Raw genomic sequence first — 25,785 nt, 5'->3', positions numbered from 1 at the left:
TAACTCCCCAGATTTTTTCTCTTTCTTCAACAGAAGCTCAATTTTCCTTTTTGGACAGACTGTCAGTTATCAAGTGAGTTCTCGTAATGATATTCACATTACAATTTCTAGTAGTAACTGAATCCTCACCACTTGATATGAAAATTAGTTACGTGCAAAACTGATATTTTGCAACTTAAAAGTCTCTCCCATTGTCTTAACTTGGTCAGTAACCAGCAATGGATAACCAGTTTTTCTCATAGCATACACTTTATTTTACAAATGCATGTATTTATATTCTTTAATAAGATATGATTTTGTAAAGTTCAAGAAATAGTATCTTTATAAGCACGTTCCTGCTACACGTGCACCAACTTTCACGATCCGTTAAAAGTTATGAAAATTGTTGCTCTTACTTCCTTGTCTTGCAAATTACTCATAAAATAATTGCTTATAAGACTAAAAAAATCGTTCAATGTCTATTTTAGATGCACAAATAAATGATGATTGCTAGAAATGTTTATAAGGCTTTTGCTTAAATAGCTAATCAACGTATATTTTTTAGCATTTCAACATTAAACTTTCAATAATTTCTTCAAACCATTTCAGGTCCTCATAACATAAAAACATACCAGATTTTTTAAAACGATACTGAAGACCTAGAATATTGGCTGTTCTATTTCAAGTACAAAATTTATTGCTATTCCTTTAAATTTTTCAGTAAATGACCTTCTAAATAATAAATTAGTAAACAACTATAAGCATAAGTGGGACATACTACGTGCTTCGACAGAAGTTAACATTTTATATAAATTGAAAATGTTTTTTTCTTTCGCACAATAGTTCTGACACACCCAACAAAACAAATGACTACTCTGTCAAGAGAATTTTGTTGGGCCAAAATAATTGATTCACGACCAAGTTAAGGACAAACGGAACATGATGAGTGAACAATATGATGTGATGATTGTGAGTCCAGTGAAGGAGATTCAGTGTTCGAATGATAAAAGACTACCATTGAATTGTCAGAATGAACCATCAGCAAACATCCGACAAAATATAAAAAGAACTCGGTGAACTACCATAAACTCAAAGATGCTGATATGTAGGAACGATTTTGCCAATATCTAATGACTCGAAATCTCTTGAGCATTGAAATTTGAACCTAAACACGAATTGGAAGCAACTATAAAAAATGACAAGCCAGTCAAGGGATCCTAATAGTCGATGTATGGATGAGAAAGCAAACTAATAGGAACCACTAAGAAATCCTGAATGGAGCTGAATTGGTCAAGTAACATCCACCAATGGCAATGCACATAGGCGCGACTACGGGGAATGAGGGGAAATGAAGGGCCAGACCCTCTTAAATAATCCATTGTAAATGGTGTCCACAAATGACGAAAATGGATAAATTCATCAACGCTGTAATCCTCTGAAATGCCTTCAAATTTATGAGTAAAAACAAGTATATATATATATATAGTACTACTGCCAATCGAGAAGTGCAAATGTGGAGATGACGCTGCTTACGATAGCGCTTTCCTATTGGTTGAGAGCTGCCGCATGATTATTTACATGTGGGTATGCAGAAGCAGATGGTGGAAGGCTTGTGGCAAGCGTTGAAAATTTGCATCAATAGAGAGCTGCATTGATCGAGAAAAGCTGTTGTGTGAGACAACTAAGATGTCATATTAAAACATTTTCTTCTACAGATATAACCAAAGGAGACATATCAATGTTTTGTTTAAACATGTAGTATGTTCACCTTAAAGTAAATCTTTTTTTACAAATCGTTGTTTTCCAACTTATTATTATACTACCATAATATAATTCCTTACTCAACAATAACTTTCTTCTGGTATTAACACTCAAAACTTCACAATAGATCTAGTTACTGAAATCCGAGAGATAAAAATACAAGAACTTCACATCTGATCTGGCGAATCAAATTTTAGGTCTCAACTCTTCCTCATTACACAGCTTGTTACAGCCACTGTAAATTTGTTTGTTTTGAATATCATGCAAAGCTACCCGAGGGCTATCTGCGCTAGTCGTCCCTAATTTAGCGGTGTAAGACTAGAGGGAAGGCAGCTAGTCATCACCACCCACTGCCAACTCTCGGGCTACTCTTTTACCAACGAACAGTGGAATTAACTGTCACATTTAAAACGCCCCCACGGCTTAAAGGGCGAACATGTTTACCAGTCGAACACCTTAACTCACCTGGCCATGCCGCGCCGCACTGTAAATTTACTAATGATCTACTTTACAGCTTATGCCACAACACACACACAGGCACTGTAAATCTGACATTGATCTGCTGTTTGGCTTACGCCACAAACCTTAAGATTAGCAATATTTTGCTGAAAAGCTTTGTTAGTAGCAGTAATAAATTTAAAATAAAATGTGTTAACAGTCCAAATAATTAACATATTAACAGTTGTATTTTTTGTTTCGTCAAGCATCACTTGGTACACTTTACTGTCGATGAGATTAGAATGTTTCATAGATTTTTGACATGTTACAATAACCTAGACATAAAATTAAGGTTACTCTGACATTCATAACCCTGCTGATTTGGTGTTTGTTTTTTAAGAATATCTGCCAAAAAAAAGTAATTAGATTTAAACAGATATTTGGGTGTCAAGGGGTATTATCAATCTATATTTCATGTCATACTACTAACAATTGGTAAAACCATTTTATTCTTTCTATTAATAGATTATTTCATATTTACACCAAATACTGACTAGATAAGATTATGTTTTTCAAAAACTAGTTGTATCCAAAAGGAAATGCTACACAAACAAAAACATGTGTATCATCGGTGCTAAATGGTAATGTTTATATTTTAAATATTATACTCAGAAATGTTGCCTTCTCAATTATAATTTTAATTATCATCACAGTCACTCTTTGAATACACAAAACAAAAGTATTTGGTAATTTATTTTTTCAAGCATAGCATACAGAGCCCTCTACCTGATACTTTAGAGATCCTTTTAAAATATGTGAAGAAATTAGGCTTGCAATTAATAAACGGAACTTAAAATTTATGAGAGAGAACTGAACTAGATTAGTACTAGAAAATGGTGTTAATACTTCTGTACTACAAATCCTATATTAACTACAAACAGATCTATATTGTATACGATTCACGTTAAAATAACATTAATATTATCTTCATTCTCCACTTCAACCTTGTTCATCAGACTGAACGTGCTTGGTGTAACTAAAGTACTTACAAATTCTGGATATGGACAACCTGCTCAGTGTGCAAGTTTGGATGTATCTTTGTGAAATTTCCATCGTCACACAATGAAGTTAAATGTAACGTAGTCTAAAGAGAAGTTCACACGGCTGAATTTCTACATCAGTAATAGCTAACGATTCTCTGTCTTATAATATGGTTATCAACCAACTGGTGTACTTTTTTATTAAACATACATTGGAAATGAACTTAGAATAATTGGTTTATTGGAAATAAAGTGGCTCCCATCTGAGCTCATTACTACTGATATAAAATTGGTTCTGTGAATATTCTATGAATTACAAAACTATTATTTTTTGTAATTGAAAGTTAGTAGTTTCCAATAAATTACAATGACTTAATATTTACTGATCTACTGTAGCACCCACGATGTTACACTTTTACTATTATTTATTTTACACCACCAGAACTTGTACCATTCTTTCTAATGAATCATTGAAGCTTACTTATAATGGCTTTTTATCACAAGAAATTTGTTTTTAATCATTATGAAAATAACTGAGGCAACCAGTGAAAGTAAAATAATCTTATATCCAACAAATCATACCAGTCATAAGTTAAAACACCATCTTTTATGTTCAGCTAATTACCAGGGAGATCATTATTTATTAGGATATATATATGAAGATTTGCAAATGTTACCTAAATCATATATACATACAAGTATGCATATTAGTTTCATTAACACTAGCTTTTTTTTTTACAGAACTGATTATAATTAGTCCTGTAAAAATCTATTAAAAGATAAAAAAAAATAATTACAACTTTTAATTTTCTATAAGAATAATGTTACATTTAGGTGGACTACAGCCACAAGTCTGAAGGCAATACATTATACAGAACATAATAATTAGAAACCAGTAACTTATTTTTTTGCTCTTGGTCAAAATAAAACTAATTCCTTTATTAAAATGGTATGTTTACTTTCTTTTTTCAAACACAGTACAATCAATCTTCTAACAAAAGGATTCTTTTGTCTCATTTATCTTCTTCCATAAAACATGGTGAAATATTTGATATAAACAGCAACAGTATCTTCTGCAGAAACACTATAATAACACTTCAACGGAGAACAATCAATGAATGAAATACGTTTTAAGTTCAAACAATGAAAAAATACAATTTGTGTATCATGAAATACTTTAAACCAACTGTTTTATTAGCTTATGAAGGCAAAAAATAGCAAAGTTGTGTTTGACTTCAACATTTTTACTTTCATACATCACAAGGCCTTCAAAAAAATTGTGGTTTTATTTTCTGACACAGAAGAATGCAAGAAAGATCGGTAAGTATGAGTTTTCCTTTTTCCTAGATGGATGTTTTTAAACTAAGGAGTAAAACGACTGTTTTGCCACATAGGAAAACAAAAAATCTTGAAACAAATCTTGTTTTTAAGTTAAATTTTATGTAAAATGATTCAAGGGTTATCTTGGCTAGTGGGAAGGAAGCTAGGTGACACAACCCACCACCAACTTGTGGGCTATTCTGATGAAAGAGAGAGATTTGACCATCACTTTTATAATATTGCCATGGCCTTAAATAGCACAGCATATTTTGTTACACTTGATCAAACAAATTTACAACTGAAGAAACATAAATGAGATGGTTGAGAACTTTGAACTAGTTTTCTTTCTTAGGCCTAAGATTTTCTACTAGTTACAATGATTAGATTAACACATGCTCACAAAAAACAACAAATCTAACAACCAATTATGTTCTGCTGTGAAAGGATAAAACTACAAAATGACTGAATGAACTATAATGTTGAACAAAATCTCCTAAAATAGTTTTAATTAAAAACAAATACTTCCAATAAAGTAAAACAAATTCTCCCATAATTCCTAGCTTTTTTAAACCTGTACTATAAGCTTTAAAAAGACTAACAAACAATCATCATACTACAGTTGAAAAGTGAACTTTATATTCCTGCATGAAACACATTTGAAGACCAAACCATGTGAAAATAGACCCTTTCTATACTGCTAATATTTCACGTCTCTATAAATACAAAAATGTTTTAAATTGTGTATACAGCTCATTACTTAATATGCTTGAATTATCTTTTTTCCTTCAGAGTTCTTCCAGGTACTAAACAAAACCACCTCTTTCTTCCTTTCATTATAAACCACAATATAATTAAACTACCCCCAACAAAATATAACATAAATACAGTGTTCTCGACTGGCATGTAGCATTTCCTGAGACTATAGTTGTTTGGGGTAAATATTCCCTGTGAAAGAAAAACAAAAACTATCAAGGTATAATAAATATTTTAAAATATTTACTGAAATTATACAAGTTTACGTATATTTAAAAATTATCACTTTCTTGTTACAAAGTCCCATCCCCTCCTTAAAGATGAAATAATAAAGGAATATTAAACTAGGTAATCTTGAGAATCACACAACGTTCATAAAACTAGAGGTATCACTTCTAATGACACATTTTTACTATGTCACACACTCAATTTTGAATATGTTCTCTATCTCCATGACAGCCAAAATAATAAAAATATTGATTTCTTGTATCAAATCAACTTTCAGTTTGCTGAGGTTAAAAGTTAATCAACAGGTGTTTAAACTGACAGCCATATCCACAAAAGTTATTATTTAATTAGTTGGTGTCTGAAGTTTCAGCCATATCCACAAAACAGTTTTTATTTAATCAGTTGGTGTCTAACCTTTCAGTCATATCCACAAAACAGTTTTTATTTAATCAGTTGGTGTCTAAACTTTCAGCCATATCCACAAAACAGTTTTTATTTAATCAGTTGGTGTCTAACCTTTCAGTCATATCCACAAAACAGTTTTTATTTAATCAGTTGGTGTCTAACCTTTCAGTCATATCCACAAAACAGTTTTTATTTAATCAGTTGGTGTCTAAACTCTCAGCCATATCCACAAAACAGTTTTTATTTAATCAGTTGGTGTCTAAACTTTCAGCCATATCCACAAAACAGTCTTTATTTAATTAACTTAACTTTCAGCCTTATCCCTAAAGGTTTTTTTTTAATTAATCAACTGGACATGCCATGTAGGTTTCACACACTCAGGACCTTGGTCAAGTTCATTATACTAACCAGCATGAAACTAGGATTTTTTTTATTTCGCCAACTAAACGATGGAAGTGTCCACTCTGGAATCCCTTCCCAATGCTGAGAAAAGCAGCCATGATGAGTATGACCACTGAACATAACTCTTGGGTTGAGGAGTTTTATAATCTGGGTAAAACAATGGAAGAAAATACTTCACACATCAATTCCAACAGAAGAAGCATTTGTTCTATGGAACAAAGTAAAATTATTAGGCTTTAAATATTATTATATAATTGAACAATGACAACATAATTGTTATTAGAAAAGTTAAGTAAATGAAAATACAAGGTGATTCAAAACAAAGATACCAAAAAAAAATGTGAATAACTTTTAATTATTTTAAATAACACCAAAATACAAGACAGAATTTTTTGAAAGGCTTACAAGTTTTATTTTAGGTAATTATTACTTCTATTAATTACATTAATTACCATTATTATTTATGAATGCATTTTATTGTAGATTTCAGAATTGACCATGTTTTATTTTGAGTGAAATGACAAGTCCCAAATAATGTCCCTGATTTCACCTCTTTGAAATCCTCTGGGTTTTTTTAAAAACAAACATTGGAATATTGATGAACTGAAACTTTGTACCCATAATGCTGAATTACCCATCCTTACAACTGTGTTGGAAAAAATGCCCTCAGAATTTGAATGCAGAATTAGATTGATTGTAGCTATTGATGGAAGATATAAGGTTTCAATTTTCATTTTTACCTAAAATAATACAAATGTTATTCAACTTTCAGGTATATGCATTCTGAGACTGTACAAAAAGCAGTGTATATGATCGTTTTTCATGCTCACTATCAACCAAAATATAACCAACATACACACAAAATTATAATATGTGTTATGCATGACTATTTGTAAAGAGAATATTAATACTGAAGAGCTAAGTAAGACAAACCTAGATCAAAAGTAAGGACTGAAGAGCTCAGTAAGACAAACCTAGATCAAAAGTAAGGACTGAAGAACTAAGTAAGACAAACCTAGATCAAAAGTAAGGACTGAAGAGCTCAGTAAGACAAACCTAGATCAAAAGTAAGGACTGAAGAGCTCAGTAAGACAAAACTAGATCAAAAGTAAGGACTGAAGAGCTCAGTAAGACAAAACTAGATCGAAAGTAAGGGCTGAAGAGCTCAGTAAGACAAACCTAGATCAAAAGTAAGGGCTGAAGAGCTCAGTAAGACAAAACTAGATCAAAAGTAAGGACTGAAGAACTAAGTAAGACAAACCTAGATCGAAAGTAAGGGCTGAAGAGCTCAGTAAGACAAACCTAGATCAAAAGTAAGGGCTGAAGAGCTCAGTAAGACAAAACTAGATCAAAAGTAAGGACAGAAGAGCTCAGTAAGACAAACCTAGATCAAAAGTAAGGGCTGAAGAGCTCAGTAAGACAAACCTAGATCAAAAGTAAGGACTGAAGAACTAAGTAAGACAAACCTAGATCAAAAGTAAGGGCTGAAGAGCTCAGTAAGACAAACCTAGATCAAAAGTAAGAGCTGAAGAGCTCAGTAAGACAAAACTAGATCAAAAGTAAGGACTGAAGAGCTCAGTAAGACAAAACTAGATCAAAAGTAAGGGCTGAAGAGCTCAGTAAGACAAACCTAGATCAAAAGTAAGGGCTGAAGAGCTCAGTAAGACAAAACTAGATCAAAAGTAAGGACTGAAGAGCTCAGTAAGACAAAACTAGATCAAAAGTAAGGACTGAAGAGCTCAGTAAGACAAAACTAGATCAAAAGTAAGGACTGAAGAGCTCAGTAACACAAAACTAGATCAAAAGTAAGGACTGAAGAGCTCAGTAAGACAAACCTAGATCAAAAGTAAGGGCTGAAGAGCTCAGTAAGACAAAACTAGATCGAAAGTAAGGACTGAAGAGCTCAGTAAGACAGTTAATTAACATCTAAATTCAAATTTCCGGTTATTTGAAATAGTAATGCGTAACGTACGTAATATAATAAATCGGAGACTCGGCCGCAATAAATTACAATACGTAACAATGAAAAGAAAGAGGTTTCAAAATTATCAGTAAAGATTTAAACAAATAAAAGATTATCTGAAAAACAAAACAATTTAAATATTTTATCATCATAAATTGTTTTTTTAACATGGTTTTATTTATAGTTAGTGTAATGAATATTTAATCATTGTGTGAATAGGATTTATATTGTTATGGAAGTAGCCGTTGAAGATCTGCTGGAAAGAATAAACAAAGAACGTTTCATTAGTGAAAATCAAGCACGTAAATGGTTCCATAATTTGGTAGACGGCGTTGCGCATTGCCACGAAAGAGTAAGTATTGAATAATATTTTTACTAGGCTTGTGAAAAGCAGGTGTAGTTTTACTATTTAAAAAGCTCTGGAGAGTATACTGACGAGGATTTGTGAACTTAGAAACAAACTTCCGTATATATTTACTTAATTTTGTCCATTGATTTATCGATTAATAAAGTAAGGTAGATTTTGTTTCCTTAGGCACTTTACGGGTCTAGCAATTCATTTGTAAATTTTGCTAGTTAGTTCAAAATTTAAAAAACAAATCTAGTAAGCTCAGTAAGACAAAACTAGATCAAAAGTAAGGACTGAAGAACTAAGTAAGACAAACCTAGATCAAAAGTAAGGGCTGAAGAGCTCAGTAAGACAAAACTAGATCAAAAGTAAGGACTGAAGAGCTCAGTAAGACAAACCTAGATCAAAAGTAAGGACTGAAGAGCTCAGTAAGACAAAACTAGATCAAAAGTAAGGGCTGAAGAGCTCAGTAAGACAAAACTAGATCAAAAGTAAGGACTGAAGAGCTCAGTAAGACAAACCTAGATCAAAAGTAAGGGCTGAAGAGCTCAGTAAGACAAAACTAGATCGAAAGTAAGGACTGAAGAGCTCAGTAAGACAAACCTAGATCAAAAGTAAGGACTGAAGAGCTCAGTAAGACAAACCTAGATCGAAAGTAAGGGCTGAAGAACTAAGTAAGACAAACCTAGATCAAAAGTAAGGACTGAAGAGCTCAGTAAGACAAAACTAGATCAAAAGTAACGACTGAAGAACTAAGTAAGACAAACCTAGATCGAAAGTAAGGACTGAAGAACTAAGTAAGACAAACCTAGATCAAAAGTAAGGACTGAAGAGCTCAGTAAGACAAAACTAGATCAAAAGTAAGGACTGAAGAACTAAGTAAGACAAACCTAGATCGAAAGTAAGGACTGAAGAGCTCAGTAAGACAAACCTAGATCGAAAGTAAGGGCTGAAGAACTAAGTAAGACAAACCTAGATCGAAAGTAAGGACTGAAGAACTAAGTAAGACAAACCTAGATCAAAAGTAAGGACTGAAGAGCTCAGTAAGACAAAACTAGATCAAAAGTAAGGACTGAAGAACTAAGTAAGACAAACCTAGATCAAAAGTAAGGACTGAAGAGCTCAGTAAGACAAAACTAGATCAAAAGTAAGGGCTGAAGAGCTCAGTAAGACAAAACTAGATCAAAAGTAAGGACTGAAGAGCTCAGTAAGACAAAACTAGATCAAAAGTAAGGGCTGAAGAGCTCAGTAAGACAAAACTAGATCAAAAGTAAGGACTGAAGAGCTCAGTAAGACAAAACTAGATCAAAAGTAAGGACTGAAGAGCTCAGTAAGACAAAACTAGATCAAAAGTAAGGGCTGAAGAGCTCAGTAAGACAAAACTAGATCAAAAGTAAGGGCTGAAGAGCTCAGTAAGACAAAACTAGATCAAAAGTAAGGACTGAAGAGCTCAGTAAGACAAAACTAGATCAAAACTTAGGGCTGAAGAGCTCAGTAAGACAAAACTAGATCAAAAGTAAGGACTGAAGAGCTCAGTAAGACAAAAACTAGATCAAAAGTAAGGAATGAAGAGCTCAGTAAGACAAACCTAGATCGAAAGTAAGGGCTGAAGAGCTCAGTAAGACAAACCTAGATCGAAAGTAAGGGCTGAAGAGCTCAGTAAGACAAACCTAGATCGAAAGTAAGGGCTGAAGAGCTCAGTAAGACAAAACTAGATCGAAAGTAAGGGCTGAAGAGCTCAGTAAGACAAAACTAGATCGAAAGTAAGGGCTGAAGAGCTCAGTAAGACAAAACTAGATCAAAAGTAAGGACTGAAGAGCTCAGTAAGACAAACCTAGATCAAAAGTAAGGACAGAAGAGCTCAGTAAGACAAACCTAGATCAAAAGTAAGGACTGTGTAATGGCAAATCCAAACCTCTGTACATGACAAAACAAAAATTAAAAATACTGTATCAATTGGAAGGATCCACAGTCACCTCCAAAACCAAGGGTACATTTTATATCCTACATTACAGCCTGTACCCTGGGATCCTTTCAATTGATACAGTTTTTTATTTTTGTATTGGCTCGTTTTTGGTTATAACAAATTATACATGACTTTATATGTGTGTGTGTGTGTGTGTATACATGTAAAACATTTGATTTGTTAGCTGGATATTTGAAAAGTAACATCACATAAGTAATAAATTAGAGTTAAAATCTCTAAAATGATTTTTTTTGCTTTGTTTATTTGCGTACACATTAAGTGTACAATTCTAAACTTGGGATCAAACAAAAATATCTAAGTAGCATACATAAGCTCAAGAATACTGCTTTGTAAGATAGAAAGTATTTGGAAGTTAAAAATCAAGCCTTATTTTATTCGTACCCTATCTGATGCTTGTTTCGAGAGGCACTCCCAATGTTCTCTGAACTTCAGGTTTTTTTCTAAAGGAGGAGCAGAATCTGGTTCTGAACATATGGCATCAGATTCTCGGTACATTGGAAAATGCTGGAATAATAGCTAGAACTATTACAACTATTACACTATCAGTCATAAAAACTTTTGAAACATAAATATTTCCATCAACAGATGACAGCATTAAAAACATGAATTTTTAAACATTTGACATTTCTATAAAAAGAATTCAATACATAGTTTATCATCAAAATACTATAGTATATCTATGGAAATATTGTGTACTTCCTAACTTCTATAGTATATCTATAGAAATATTGTGTACTTCCTAACTTCTGTAGTACATCTATGGAAATATTGTGTACTTCCTAACTTCTATAGTACATTTATGGAAATATTGTGCACTTCCTAACTTCTATAGTACATCTATGGAAATATTGTGTACTTCCTAATTTCTATAGTACATCTATGGAAATATTGTGTACTTCCTAACTTCTATAGTATATCTATGGAAATATTGTGTACTTCCTAACTTCTGTAGTATATCTATGGAAATACTGTGTACTTACTTACTTACTGACAAATAACGCCAGTTCTTAAGTGTTGTTTAACAACTGCACTTCGAAATAATATTAATTACATGAATTTCAGGAAAACAAACCTGTAAAAAGACTGGTCGGCTGTAAGATGGGAGAGAACCATATCTGTGGCATCCAAAGTGAGCTTCACCCTATAATAAATAGTATTAGTAATAAAAAGCTGAAAAAAACTTTTAAAAACTACTTAAAAAGCAGCAATAACAAGTTCACAAAACCCAAATATTAGTTCAGCTATAAACATAAAGTATTACATAATTAGGTGTTGAGACACAGCAAGATGATTTAAAACCAGAAGATCAATAAGAGAAGTAACAAATATATCAACTGTACAAATATGGTGTAGTAGTATTCTGTAAATAAGGGACATAATGTTGGTTTAATCTGGACACTTCTGGCTTCAAGTAACCAGATAAACATAAAGATGTAAATGAGAGGCATAATGCTGGTTTAATCTGGACATCCCTTGGCTCCAAGTAACCAGATTAACATAAAGATGTAAATGAGAGGCATAATGCTGGTTTAATCTGGACATCCTTGGCTCCAAGTAACCAGATAAACATAAAGATGTAAATGAGAGACATGATGCTGGTTTGATCTGGACACCCCTGACTCCAAGTAACCAGATAAATTTATTTATGTAGTTTTACACTTATGGCTAAAGAAAGTGTTATTAACTGTGCTGCACTCAACTTTTTGTAACTTTTGTTTTGAACAGTAAGCTGCACTTTTAACATTATGTTTTCTTAATTGTTTGTTTTGAATTTTCCACAAAGGGTCACAAGGGCTATCTGCACTAGCTGTCCCTAACTTAAAAGTGAAAGACTAGAGGGAAAGGAAGCTAGTCATCACCACCCACCATCAACTCTTATGTAACTCTTTCACCAATGAATAGTGGAATTGGCCATCACATTACAATGACCTTACAACTTAAAAGTTGAGAATATTTGGCAGGATGGGGATTTGAACTTGAGACTTTCAGGTTGCAAAAAAGAGCATCCTAAACTTTGGGCTATGCTGAGCCTACGATTTCTTAATACTTTAAACTAGTCACACTCCAGACATTTTCACTTCATTTTTTTTAATGGCATGAAGGAAAACATGCGTGTTTGAAAGTTAAAGAAGAACGACTAATTTACAGCAACAACAAACATAAGGAGTAAAATAATATTTATAGTTTTGAGTGATTCAAGATTCTTTAAATGATAAATTAACTTAGCAAATGCATTCTATGATGTTAAGAGGTCGTAAAACTGGAGGCAATTTTTCTTTGATAACTATAGTAATGTTTATATTTTTAAATAATTATTAAAACTGATTACTTATATTGGTATGCTTGCACTCAATTGATACAGATGATTTAATATTTACTAAGCATTTCTTTAATATAATATTACACAAAATGTAGTGACAAATGTAAATAACGTTTCAGTAGTAAAATTCATTTTAACATGCCATTCACAAGCCAATGAGAGACATTTTTGTTGAAAACACAAAAACTACCCAATTTGGTTTTTCGTAATTTGAACTGATTGATCAACTAACTAATAACTACACTCAGTTGACTGAACATGTTAGCAGCTGTGACAGTGACTGATACCTAATCACCATAGCCCTACTGGAAGTCCTTACACATTTTTATTCAATAAACTCAAAAAAGAAAAGAGGACAACAAAAGCTGTCCATTTAAATAGATAGGTTTGTGTATCAACTTTATAGTGTACCACTGACATTAAACTTCAAATTCTTGTTTACAAATTAATTACATACACTGCAATTATTTTTTTGTTTGTTTGATGTTGAGCTGTACAGGACAGGGGTCATTGCAAACAGTAATTATTTTAATGACACCTATAGTGACCAATAACAAAAAACTAAAACTGAATTTCTTTCATGGAGAGATACTGACAAAGTACTCCACACACAGAGGTATATCAACAGTTTAATAAACACACACAATTATGCAGTTATGACACTAAAGCAAGAACGAGATTTGAAAATTTTTTTGCCTTTTACAAATCACTAAACCTTCCTCCTATGTTTCATTGTAATAACATGTTAATAATTTATGTATGTGAACATTCATTATATCTTGGAGTTAAAATAAAAGGCAAACCTTTGTACAGCGAAGAAAGTGTGCTACTTCACGCAACTGGTCCTCAGCTTCCTGGCAAAGACTACAACCATCACCCACCATGGCCATGCTGTTCAGCATGATAAAAATGTTCCCTTGGATAACAACAAACTGAACGGAAGAAACATTGAATGCCCGTTCAAATCTTTCCTTGTGGTGTTTTGAAACACTGTCCAATAAACCAAGAATAAATATTAAAATAACACATACTACAAAAGGGCAAAGAAAGAGGACTTGTTTGTTTCACTGAAAGTTACACAAAGGATTATTTGTATATAACCATCCTTAATTTGGAATTGACAGACACAATAGAAGAAAGCTACTCATAAAGGCCAGCCTCCATTAAATGAGGTGAGCTTTGAATCTATATATAAAACAGTTCTAACCAGGGACAAGCCTCCATCAAACTGAAGAGGTAGTGTGAATATTATACAATAAAAGAAAATGGAGAAAGAATAGCTGTGTTAACATAGCAGCAGGAAAGAAACCAAAAACTGGAAGTTCTTTTGTTCATCAGGGGTAAATTGGATGTGTTATCCACCTCCTGATAAAACAAAAAGTTCACTCTTTTAAAGAACTGGAATCTTTCATCTGATGCAAAGTTTTCCTTTTCGTCCCACATCCGTATAACACGTGTGTCCACAACCTCTTTATGGGCTACATATGTACTTTAACAAAAATACGAATGCTGTGTGGTGTTCTCCATGGTATACCTCAATAAACCAACTGACAGAAATGTACAAGCAATCATTCCATTAGTTAAATAATTAATGCTAACTTCAGATCAGAACAAGCCACCTGCTTTGAAGAAAACTAACATCTAACTTGGTATGAGTAATTACAAAAGCTAATTAAGTCCACTCTTCTAACACCCTTATTTATACAGATTAGAATGATGACTTCATCAGTTGGATATCCACACTGTACATCTTATTTTTAATAGATTTCTAGCTAGCCCAATAATCAAAACTTACTCTGATTTTTCTCTTTTATACCTTGCATGCCCAAAAACAACCTGCCACAAAGCACACTGTATGTGTATGTGATGAATTATTTAATGTCAAATAAACCATGAGTTATCAGTAATATTTCAGACTTGTTTATTCATAAAACAGAGAGAAGACATTGCCAACTAGAAGTCAAGAACCTAACAATACATGAGAGAAGACATGGCTAACAAGAAGTCAATATCTTAAAATGATGTATAAGAGAAGACATTGCCAACTGGAAGTAAAGAACCTAACAATACACGAGAGAAGACATGGCTAACGAGAAGTCAAGATCTTAAAATAATGTATAAGAGAAGACATGGCCAACTAGAAGTCAAGAACCTAACAATACACATGAGAGAAGACATGGCTAACAAGAAGTCAAGATCTTAAAATAATGTATAAGAGAAGACATGGCCAACTAGAAGTAAAGAACTTAAAATCATATATGAACTTGTTAGTTATTAGTTTGTCCAGAAATAAATGTAGTTTTTAAACTGTGAAGTTTGGAAAAGTATAAACCAGTGTTGTAAAACATGCTTTAATCAGAGTAAGCACCATTTGCTTCAACACACTTTTGCCAATCTGTAACTATGCTGTTTATGCCCCTGCTGTAGACATCAGAGTTTCTATGGTCACTGAACTCCCTGAAAGTTTTTCTGCAGCTGCCTGGTTTTAAAAGCATTTATTTCTCAAAAAGTTGTCAAATTACTTGAAGAAAATGAAAATCTGTAAGGGAAAGGCCTGGGAAATAAGGTGGACGAGGCAGAACCTCGATTTCTAATTCTTTCAATTTTTGGAGCGTCATCCTTAACAGGTCTCATAACACTGATTTTTGTTGATCTTCAGTCAGCTCATGCAGAACCTACTTATCTAACTTTTCATCTTTCCAAACACACTCAGGTGGTTGGTAATGCTTGATTTGCTGGTGTCTAGCTTTTCTACAAGCTCATGTACTGTTGTGTGAGGGTCTGTCTGTTTTCATTTGCTTCCTTCCACAAACTTCGTGGTCTTCAAGACTTTCATCTCCATGTCAAAACCTGTACATTCAATAACAGATCCATGGCTAAATCCTGGTTGATATTCCATGTAATTTTGGTGGCTTTTCGTCCAAGTTTGAAATCATAGAGAAAAATCAGATGGAAGTCTTTGTCCATGCTGCCTTGGGTGTTGTGAAACTTACTCTAAGTAGAAATGAAACAGCAGATGATTAAGACACCTTGTAAGTGACAAATGTTGGATTAAACCAACCAACCAATGTAAAGTTACTCAATATTCAGCTCCTAAATGTCATCATGAAAATTCCTATATTTATTTCTGGACAACCAAATATTTAATTTGCACTAAACTATATGGAGAAAAAATATTTTAAGCATTAAACAATAGAATATCCTAGAAGAAAAATAAGTAAAATTAAACAAATCTGAGTAAATAATACAATTCCATATATGTAACTGTTGATACAAGGACAACAAATATGATACGTACCCTAAAGAAGCCAACCGAAAGAAACTTAAAAAGATTCACCCATACCTGTAGTGAAACCCAATATCATGATTTCCAACAACAACATATCTGTTGGTTTTCTCAGGTGCATAAAATAAACTGTTGTATCTATTGACATAGTAAGAAAACTCCTTGTCACTGCACCAAAGACCTTCATCAAACACGTCACCTAGAAAAGTCACAACAAAAGGTGTTCAAAACTGTTTGTAAGAAAAATTGACTTTAACACAAAATCATATGGCATTTGAAGCAATAGAAATTCCATAAAAGTCAAAACCTAATGAATGACAGAAGGAAATAAACCATTAAAAGTTGTTAGAAACATGTAGAAGGAGGAATGGGAGAATGGAAGTGGGAGGAAGAGGGGGAGAAAATAAACAAGAAAATTTCCAACAGATACAATACAGATAACAGAAGGGCTTTTCAAATATTAATTGGGACTACAGATGCCTAGTTAAATGATTTCAATCAATACAGATCTAAGTTTACCCTTACAAAGTTTAAGCTAAGTACTTAAAGATTAAAAAGTTATTGCAATACAATATTGTTGGCCCTGGCAGGGCCAGGTGGTTAAGGTGTTCGACTTGTAATCTGAGGGTCACGGGTTCGAATCCCCATCGCACCAAACATGCTTGTCCTTTCAGCTGTGGGGGTGTTATAATGTTACGGTCAATCCCATTATTCGTCGGTAAAAGAGAAGTCCAAGAGTTGGCAGTGGGTGGTGATGACTAGCTGCCTTCCCTCTAATCTTACACTGCTAAATTAGGGACAGCTAGTGTAGATAGTCTTCAAGTACCTTATTTTGTGGGGAATAGAGTTGTTCTGTTTATATGAAATATGTGCATTTATATTTATGTACAAAAGAGTTCAATGGACTATCTGTGCTATGCCAGCCATCAGTGTCAAAATCTAGTTTTTAGAATTAGATATCCTCAGGTGTACTGTTGAGCAAGTAGAATACGACTCTGTATTTAATTATTAGCATTTACAAAAGAACAACCAATGAAATTCTTTGTAAGAATGGTAACCCGCTTATTCACAACAGGTTGACCAATCATAAGCATGGCATACATAGGCAACTTAATTACCAACTTGAAATTAGACAACTTAATTATTTAGAATCATATTTATAACACTTTCTAATCCTTGTGATTATTTTTCAATGGGATTAGAAAAGTTATTTTTTAAACTACAAAAGTTTACTGATGCAAGATGGAATATCTATGTTTAGGCAAGATGATTTGAACTGTCCACTCAGAACTCCATGGTCTATTTCGTAGACACAATAGAAAAGGAAAGGATATTCCAAATGTCAGTGCTGTGTGGTTTTTGTCATATGTCCAGATCAGGAAAATCAGTCTATTACATACATAGCTTTGTTAATCTGCGTACAAGATTTTATGTGGTAAATTATATATATATATATATATGTATGTATGTTTTTGCAATGTGTAATAATTTAGCCATTATATTGACAACAAAACAAATTTTGGGTCATAACATTTGAGGCCACACTATTACATTTCTCGTTTACAGATAGCATATCAAAAATAATTTTTATACCACTGTACATATATATCTCAACTACTTTATACTTTACCATATACATTAAATGTTCCAAAACTTACAAACACCAATACAGACCCTGTTGATTTCAGAAGTTACCATAATAAGAGTTGATTCCAACAAATGTGGTATAGGAAACTACAAATATCTCAAGTTTAATTTACTTCTACTTTTGTATTAAACTCATGCTGAGGATTAGAATGTTTTTGAGAAAGTGGAGTCTCATTCCATGCAAAGATTGTTCATAAAGCTATTACAAGTGTCAACAAAACATTTTTAGTCACAAGTGTTTTGTTAGTTTTTAAATGAGTGGTAAATAAAGTGAGCAAAGCTTAACTAATATATTTAATAACAGAGAAATGAACTTACCTAGTATAAAAATAACATCTGGACTAAATATTGTTAATGCTGTTTGAAAAGCACGATGCATTTGCCACTCCCTGAAATACAATGTGTACAATGTGGTTCAAGTGTTAACAACAAAACATCAACTGCAGTAACAGTCTTATGAAACAAATAATAAATATTCACACACATATGGTACACCTTTCAATTTGTTTGCAACTACAAAGTTACAAGAAAATGAGAGTGTTGTATAATTAACACTTAATTACGTTTAGATCATCAAGAAATATTTGACAAGCTGCCACAAAAAAGGCTTGCTAAAAAGTTGGAGAGACAAAAACGATTACATAAAAAATATTTGGAAGGTTGCTATAAGTGGAGTTGTGTCACATTATGTATCATGAGTGAGGTCAGGGATCAGTATTAGAACCTTTGATCTTATTGGTTTATATCAATGACACAGATGAAGGGATGGTCAATGTATTAGTTATATTTATTACTTCTTTACAAAAGGAATATATATGTATGGTAAGTTGGGCAAATAAATGGTAGATGATGTTTAATTATAGTAAATGCAAGGTAATGCATATGGGACATCACAGTTTGAATTATGACTTATTTTAACTGGATTATTCTTAACAGTGCTATGAAAGGAAGAGATCATGGTGTTCTGGTTCATCAGTCTTTTAAGCCATCTAAACAATATACTGATGCTAGTGGTAAGGCAAATTAGAGTTTTACATTGTGTGTAACAATGAATATAAGTTTAGAGAGGTTATAACTGCATTTTACAGGTCATTAGTTAGGCCATATACAAAGTACTGTGTTTAATCTTGGGCTCTTAGAAAAGTCACTGAATTGTTGAAAAATGTTCAGAGGAGGGCTACTACGATGATATACAGAACTGACCCACAAGAGGTGATCTGATTGTAGTATTTAAAATTCTTAAGGGAATTGGCAGCATTAATACATAATCGTTTTTAATATTTAATGGCAAAAATGGTAAAATTAGAGGATACAAACAAATTTGGCAGGGTAGAAGTCTGCAGGTAAAACAGTCTTATTTTTCTGATAGGGTGGTTATCCTTTGGAATGGGTTGCCTTCAAATATGGAAAATGCTGTTAATGTAAAGGCATTTATGGGAAAGCTAGATAAATATTTTAATGATAAGGGTTAACTTTGAATGTTTAGTTTAGTCGACAGGACAGCCTATATGGACCAAAGTGGTCCTTGTTGCTCTTTAATGTTATGCCATGTTGTAGAACATTTATTTTATTTATTTAGGTTTATATCTTTCCTTGGATCAAATGTTGACAGTTTCATAATACATAAATTGGAAGCCACTTTTACACACATTATGCACAATGTTGTTTCTAGGTGATAAAAGTTCTTAGGATGGACTACATTTGCTAAATAACACATCAAAGATGCTGATTATTAGGAATTTGCATTATAGTTTAATGACAATAGCTCTTAGATTCTGTTTCAGATGTGAAACAGAACATATATTAAAGACTGGATCAGTTGAGCATCTTGTATCTTAATTTTGGAATCTTGTTTAATACATAATAAACAATAAAATTCAAGAACTAAAATTTTCTCCTACCTTCGAAGTTTATCAAACCAGTGTCCATTTCTGGAACCAAGTAAATGAGTGTCAGCTAAAAGCATGACTCGGAGAGGTGTGTGACTCTGGCCGGGTAGGATTCCACTTTCTGCAGAAAGTGGATCTAAGGTTGGCCACGAGCACTGTAGTAGCACGATATAATATATCAAGACCTAGTTAAAAAAATGAAAAGAGAAATAACTAAGCAACCAAAATAATATTCACAAAAAATTAAACAAATTAACATATCTTCTTTCTACAAATAATGGTATGGTGGAAGAATTCTAACATTGAGAATTCAGTGAAATGTTTTTTTTTATATAAAAGCAATGCATCAAAGCAAAACAAGCCACAGTTATCACATGGTTGAATTTTTCTTTTATATATGAAACATTCCTGTTTTAAAGTGATTTTTGATCCATGTAGGAACAGATAAAATAACTATGAGGAACAGTCCAAAGTTCTCCTCTCCAGTGAGGAGATTATAAGAACTGTTTCTGAAAAAAAAGTAGGTTTGTGATACAAGGTGATATCTTAAACAGTTTCTATATTACAAATTGTTCAACTGTACTGTCAGCTCTATCATTTGAAAATTCACTTACAACTGGAATAACAAATTATTCTCTGATTTCCTTATCCCTATTTATTTGTTTTTCCATTAAAAGTTCCTCTACTCAATAATTATTTTATTGGTTAAGTTCAGTACTGGCAAAAGATGCTTGTGAAGACAAACACACAATAAATTTTTCAATCAAGAAAGTTTATACAAACACGTATTTGGGTTTAAAATAATATTGATTCTAAAGACAAATACAAAAATTAGACTTGAGAACATACTTTGGGATATGTTGGCAGAAGAAGGAAATGGAAATCTGTCTTAAACATTAAGCAGTATTTAGCCTAAACCTGTACAAACTGTAAGCTCAACCCTTTTTAAAATTGTACTGCTTACATTATATCTAATTAAAGTAGTAGAATATGTTATCTCAGACAAATGTAGGAAAATTAAACTTTAAAGATATTAATGAAGCAGATGATGAAACATTTATCAGTTATTTCCTAAACCTGCTGTTTGTGGGTTCAGTCACAAGTTTGGATGTCCAAAATGAAAGTTATGAGCACTCTTTAAATATTAAATATGCATTTACAAACACAAAAAATATGTTGATCACTAGAACAAAATGTCTTCAAACTACTATAATTTACTCAACTTTCTCAGAAAGCTTTAAATGGATTAAAATTCCTTACAAGCTTGAAACAGCCAAGCATAAAAACCACTAATCAAACAATTTTGTTCACTTGCATTTAACAGCAAGAAATTTAAACAACAGCTCCTAATGGATAAAATGTAAATACAAATCTTGAAAACCAGAGAGAGAGGTAATGGGTTTGTCTGGACAGTTTGACAAATTTATTGATGTCTCAGAAAAAGAAGGAAAGAAGTTCTGACTTGAAGTTATTGTTTGTCATTATGCATGATATGCTTCTAATTGTTAGAAGCTGTTAAAGCCTATTACTGGAAGTTAAAACTTCTGGCGGAGATTTGGAGATGTCATATGAGTTTTAAACACTACCTTTCAAAATTAGGAATTAAAACTTGGGTATTATAAATATATATCAATACAGCTGGCATACAAACATAGTCTATTATTCAAATAGATTAAGCTTCTGGAAAACACAGTTTCTTAAATTTGGATGAAAACTAACAGAATATAAATAAACAATTATTGGTAAGGCATGTTTTTTCTCTCATTTACTTACACGTTATCTCCTTTATATGTAGCATCCAAATGGTTTCAGAAACAAGCAAAAGACATGAACTTAATAGCTATAAATTAGCTTACCTCACAAATAAAGAGCAGACATAATACAAGAAGCCAGAACTTGCCGACTTCATTCCACCTACTGAACCAGCCAACAGGACCTCTATTTTCTGTCATAGTCCACAAAACTTTCATTGCTTTCAAACTTCAAGTCATTTGTTAATGATAATTAAGATCCACAGAGATTATATTTATATATAATCTGTGTAGTTCTGTTACAGGTCTACTCACATGTTACATTTTTTCCAACTGGATGAATAGAAGTTCTGAAAAAAAAATTATATGGATCAGCCCTTAATTTATACTGCAAATTCACCTCGGAAAATAATACAGAAAGACTTGGTCATGTTTATGTGTATTTCATGTGAAAGTATGACTTCTTACAATGTAAGAAAACATTTTAAAAATAATTTGTTTTGAAAACCACTGCTTGTCAATGATATGCATGTCAACTTTATCAGCAACAAGTTTGTCTTTAAAAAAAGGAAAATATCTTTTCTTCCAGCCACATAAATTCATGTCCTGGAGTTAAAGAGCTAATCAAATGACTTAGATGAATTGAATAAATGATTTTCTATTTTGGAAGAGCAGAATGGTGACTGCAATTCATATTTCGACAGCTCCTTATCAGCAATTATTTGCAGTTGAAATGGAAAACTTAGGTACTGTGGTTAACTTTTAAAATATTTTCAACCTACCACTCCTTTATGCAAAGCTCTGCAAGATTCTAGATACTGCTTAGTTTAACATTCTTTGAAAATATGTAGACACAATGGAATCACATCAAATAGTCCTAGTTTAAGCACCTTAGGTTATAGATGCATGCACAGAACAAGAGCCTAAGATACTTTCTGGAGAAAACAAACTACAATGACCTATGTAATTTTTATATTATACAAAATTATCTCTTTATTCTCTATCAGTAAAATCATTTAAAATGACCTATATTGACATATGCAAATATGAATTTTAACGTTTATTTCCTCTAAAGTAAAATAAAAATATAGGTCTTTTGAACAGGTGGTGGTAATAAGGAACAAGATTCATTTAGTGTTCTCAAACCGTAGATTACACTTCCGAGATGATTACATGAAACTACAAAGAGTATTACAACAGAGTTAAAAGTATATAATCTCAGATTCTTTCTGAACACCAGTATATGCAAATATAGGCTTCATCACTTCAATCTCTTCACTATTTGGTTGGGCTAGAGGAAAACACTCCTCTTTTTATTTTTTTAAGTTTAGTTGTAGTTTTCTTCAGATTTTCCAACAAAGCTATAAGTTGCCAATCTCAAAGTGATTGACTACAAGGAAAACTGCTAGTTAACATCACCAACAACTCTTTTCTTCTTTTTTGACTAAATTGTGATTTAACAGCCACTTCTATAGTGCATCCATGGCCTTAAAGTACGCAGTATGTTTTTTGAAGCAACAGGACATGAACCATGAATCCTTGGATTTATTTTTCTGACACAGTAATTACAAGGCCATGCAGATGTTTGTAATTATTTTTAAAGTCCTAAAATAATTTTAAAAAAACTTTATGTGAAGAGGTCTGTTATTACACAAACATTATTTTTTCTGGTGGTGGTAGTTAAACTATTTTTAGTTACCCAATACATGAGGGATCTTGAAATTTCTCCCTCAGGTCCTAGTGTGAAAGATTCTGAGATATGATTTTAATATTCATAATTTATAGAAATTAAAACATCGAGTCTTTTAAACTACCACAATAAATTTCATAAAATTTCAAAGCAACAAAACAGAGTGTATTAGCCCATCAAGAATGTCCCTTCCAACTCCCAACTATAACCACCCCTTACAACTCATGTATTCATCCAATCTTTTCTTGAACTCAGTTAAATTGTCTGCTTCCACCATCCTTGAAGGCAGCTCCTCCCAATATCCAACCACTCTGTTTGAAAAGTAATTCAGTCTAAACTGTCTTTACTATTTCCAGTAAGTTCAAAGTTCTCGAATTTACCATCTTTATCACAAATATGACCTCTGAAACATTTACTAAACCATACTGGATTGTTCCACTCCACTGACACCTTTTTGTATCTGTAGTAAATATGTATGATCTGTATACATATCAGTTTTTCTCTGAATGCTTTTCACATCACAGATTAATCAACATCTCTTTAATAAAAGATTTCAAGATACAAAAAATGGCATGTTACTACATATCAGTACACAAATATTTATTTAGAAATTACATGAATGTTTTTCAAAGAAACAAAGTACATACAGATCTCAAGACAATAAGAGTATAGTCCAGCAGTTAAGCTTGTACCTTAACAAGGTACAACTAAACACACACAATTTGACATTCAACATTTTTGTTGCCTTTATGAAAAATGCATTTCACATCTTCTCACTGCATTATTAAATCACCAACTCGCCTCTCAAAACTAGTACTATTAATAGTAACTCATTCTATGAGACAATTACTGTGTTAGATACATAAAACTCTCTCAACTAAAACTTAGCCTGTCTACTTTTTCTTACTTAAGCTTGTGTCCTCACATTCTATCATCTTCAGAATACAGCAGAGACAAATCAAAGGCCTTTAGTCTAACAACCTCCAAAATAATCTTGTAAATTTTAATGAGATCACCTCTTACCTTTCTCATAAAAAAGACAAAAGTAAGCAGTCACAATCTATAATAAGTAAACTTAATATTCCAAAAAGTGTTTAATCTCAAAATTTAAGTTGAAAGGAGGTCCAGTTTAATCTACACTTTGATCAATGTGTGTTATTGGGTAATACTAGTTTTGGGGGAATTACGCTTCTCATAAGTAACCCTGAACACAAGTTAACCAATGAGTGAAATGTATAAAACAGATATATAGTAATTATTCTACAAAACAAGTACAACCCAAGAATTTTTGGAATAATACACTTGTTTATTATACTTGGTACTGCACAGTTATAAACTGTGAAGAACTGAATAGTGGCCAAAGACTATTAGTAATGCATTACCCCCACCATTTTAAAAATAGTTCAAAATCCACTCGTTATATTTAATTTTAAATTACTTAACAAATTAGGCTCTTCTTATAGTTGTACTACAAGTACAAAAAATTGTACCTGCTTTATACAGTAACACTAATATCAGCGTTACAACTTATTACTTCACACTTTATTTCATTCAAATTTTGTACAAAAGTACAAAGCTTGTAGCTGTACAAATTCGAGTAAGAAACTATTTATTTTACTGTATTATATACTATAACCATCAAGAAAGTTATGCCTAACTGTAATAATTATCATAAACTACAGGGTAAGATTAACACACATCATTATAGATTTGTGTTACTACCAGTATCATCGTATCTAAAAGCATTACATATAAGGTATTAGTGCTTTTAATTCCATGTATCTAGCTGACATCCGCATACGAACAATAAAAAAACAAAACACAGTATTGCTTGAGGATTTTACATATATGTGGCTTTAATTAAACTAAAATACTTAGCTAAAACTACTTGAATAATGAAAAATTATATTTTTGAAATAAATGAAAAATTTGCTTACGTGTAATCACAACATATGTTCAGCATAGATAACACAGCAAGTTGAAAAACATTAGAAACAAATTTAAAATATTGTATCTAAGATAACAAGATAGATGGCGCTATACACAAGTAAGACAATAATATAATAGTGTAAAAGCAAAAATCAAAAAGATGAGCCAATAAAAACAATTACAATAATAATTTAAATTGATTAGGCCATTACTTTCAAGTTATATTTATATAAATATTTTTTCTACTTCATTTAAGTTTTGTACAGCAAAGTCGTGTTGAAGACGTAAAGAGACTTTTTACTCAAATTTGCTTCATACTCTTAATCTTACTGTAATCATACTATAAAAACCCTACAATTGTGATTAAATAATGCTCTCGGGATTTTTTGAAACAAATATTATTTGCTCTCCAATACTTGCTCTCCAATGAAGTGTTCAAATTACTTCTCATGATTCACATAATCTTAAATTTAACGGTAGAGGCGCTTAAGTCTTTTTTAATCACATATAACGAAGTTTTCTAAATTGTCATTTATTTTTACTTATTTTTTCTTAATATAATCTATTGATCTGTTCATCACTCTTCCTTTTGAGTAAGGTTAAGTTTTTTGGAAAATAAAGTTACTTGTATTATTTATGTCAAATAGC

At 32.2% G+C, this 25,785-nt stretch overlaps 1 protein-coding gene across 1 annotated transcript; it reads right to left on the bottom strand.

Annotated features, from left to right (window-relative positions):
- Positions 1 to 2,670: 2,670 nt before the first annotated feature.
- LOC143237277 (metallophosphoesterase 1-like) lies at positions 2,671 to 25,255 on the bottom strand. The gene is made up of 10 exons (XM_076476347.1): positions 25,146 to 25,255; positions 21,624 to 21,868; positions 19,780 to 19,952; positions 18,197 to 18,267; positions 16,289 to 16,430; positions 13,749 to 13,935; positions 11,698 to 11,766; positions 11,007 to 11,129; positions 6,333 to 6,473; positions 2,671 to 5,483 (listed from the first exon to the last, which is right to left on the bottom strand). Exons 2-10 carry the CDS (start codon positions 21,735 to 21,737, stop codon positions 5,310 to 5,312), a joined length of 1,194 nt encoding a protein of 397 aa, XP_076332462.1. The 5' UTR covers positions 21,738 to 21,868; positions 25,146 to 25,255; the 3' UTR covers positions 2,671 to 5,309.
- Between the last annotated feature and the right edge of the window lie 530 nt (positions 25,256 to 25,785).

Source organism: Tachypleus tridentatus, chromosome 13 (genome assembly GCF_004210375.1).
Source record: "Tachypleus tridentatus isolate NWPU-2018 chromosome 13, ASM421037v1, whole genome shotgun sequence".
NCBI classification, from domain to species: domain Eukaryota; kingdom Metazoa; phylum Arthropoda; class Merostomata; order Xiphosura; family Limulidae; genus Tachypleus; species Tachypleus tridentatus.
The sequence above is the reverse complement of the archived record's forward strand: the minus strand, read 5'-3'. Positions and strand labels throughout refer to the sequence as shown.

Excerpts from the sequence above, each read along its gene's own strand:
- LOC143237277 (XM_076476347.1), bottom strand. The coding sequence starts at position 21,737 with ATGAAAGTTTTGTGGACTATGACAGAAAATAGAGGTCCTGTTGGCTGG. Across the intron at positions 16,431-18,196 it reads AGATGTTATTTTTATACTAG|GTGACGTGTTTGATGAAGGT; the intron begins GTAAGTTCATTT and ends TGACTTTTCTAG. Across the intron at positions 13,936-16,288 it reads GATATTGGGTTTCACTACAG|TGTTTCAAAACACCACAAGG; the intron begins GTATGGGTGAAT and ends TTTATTGGACAG.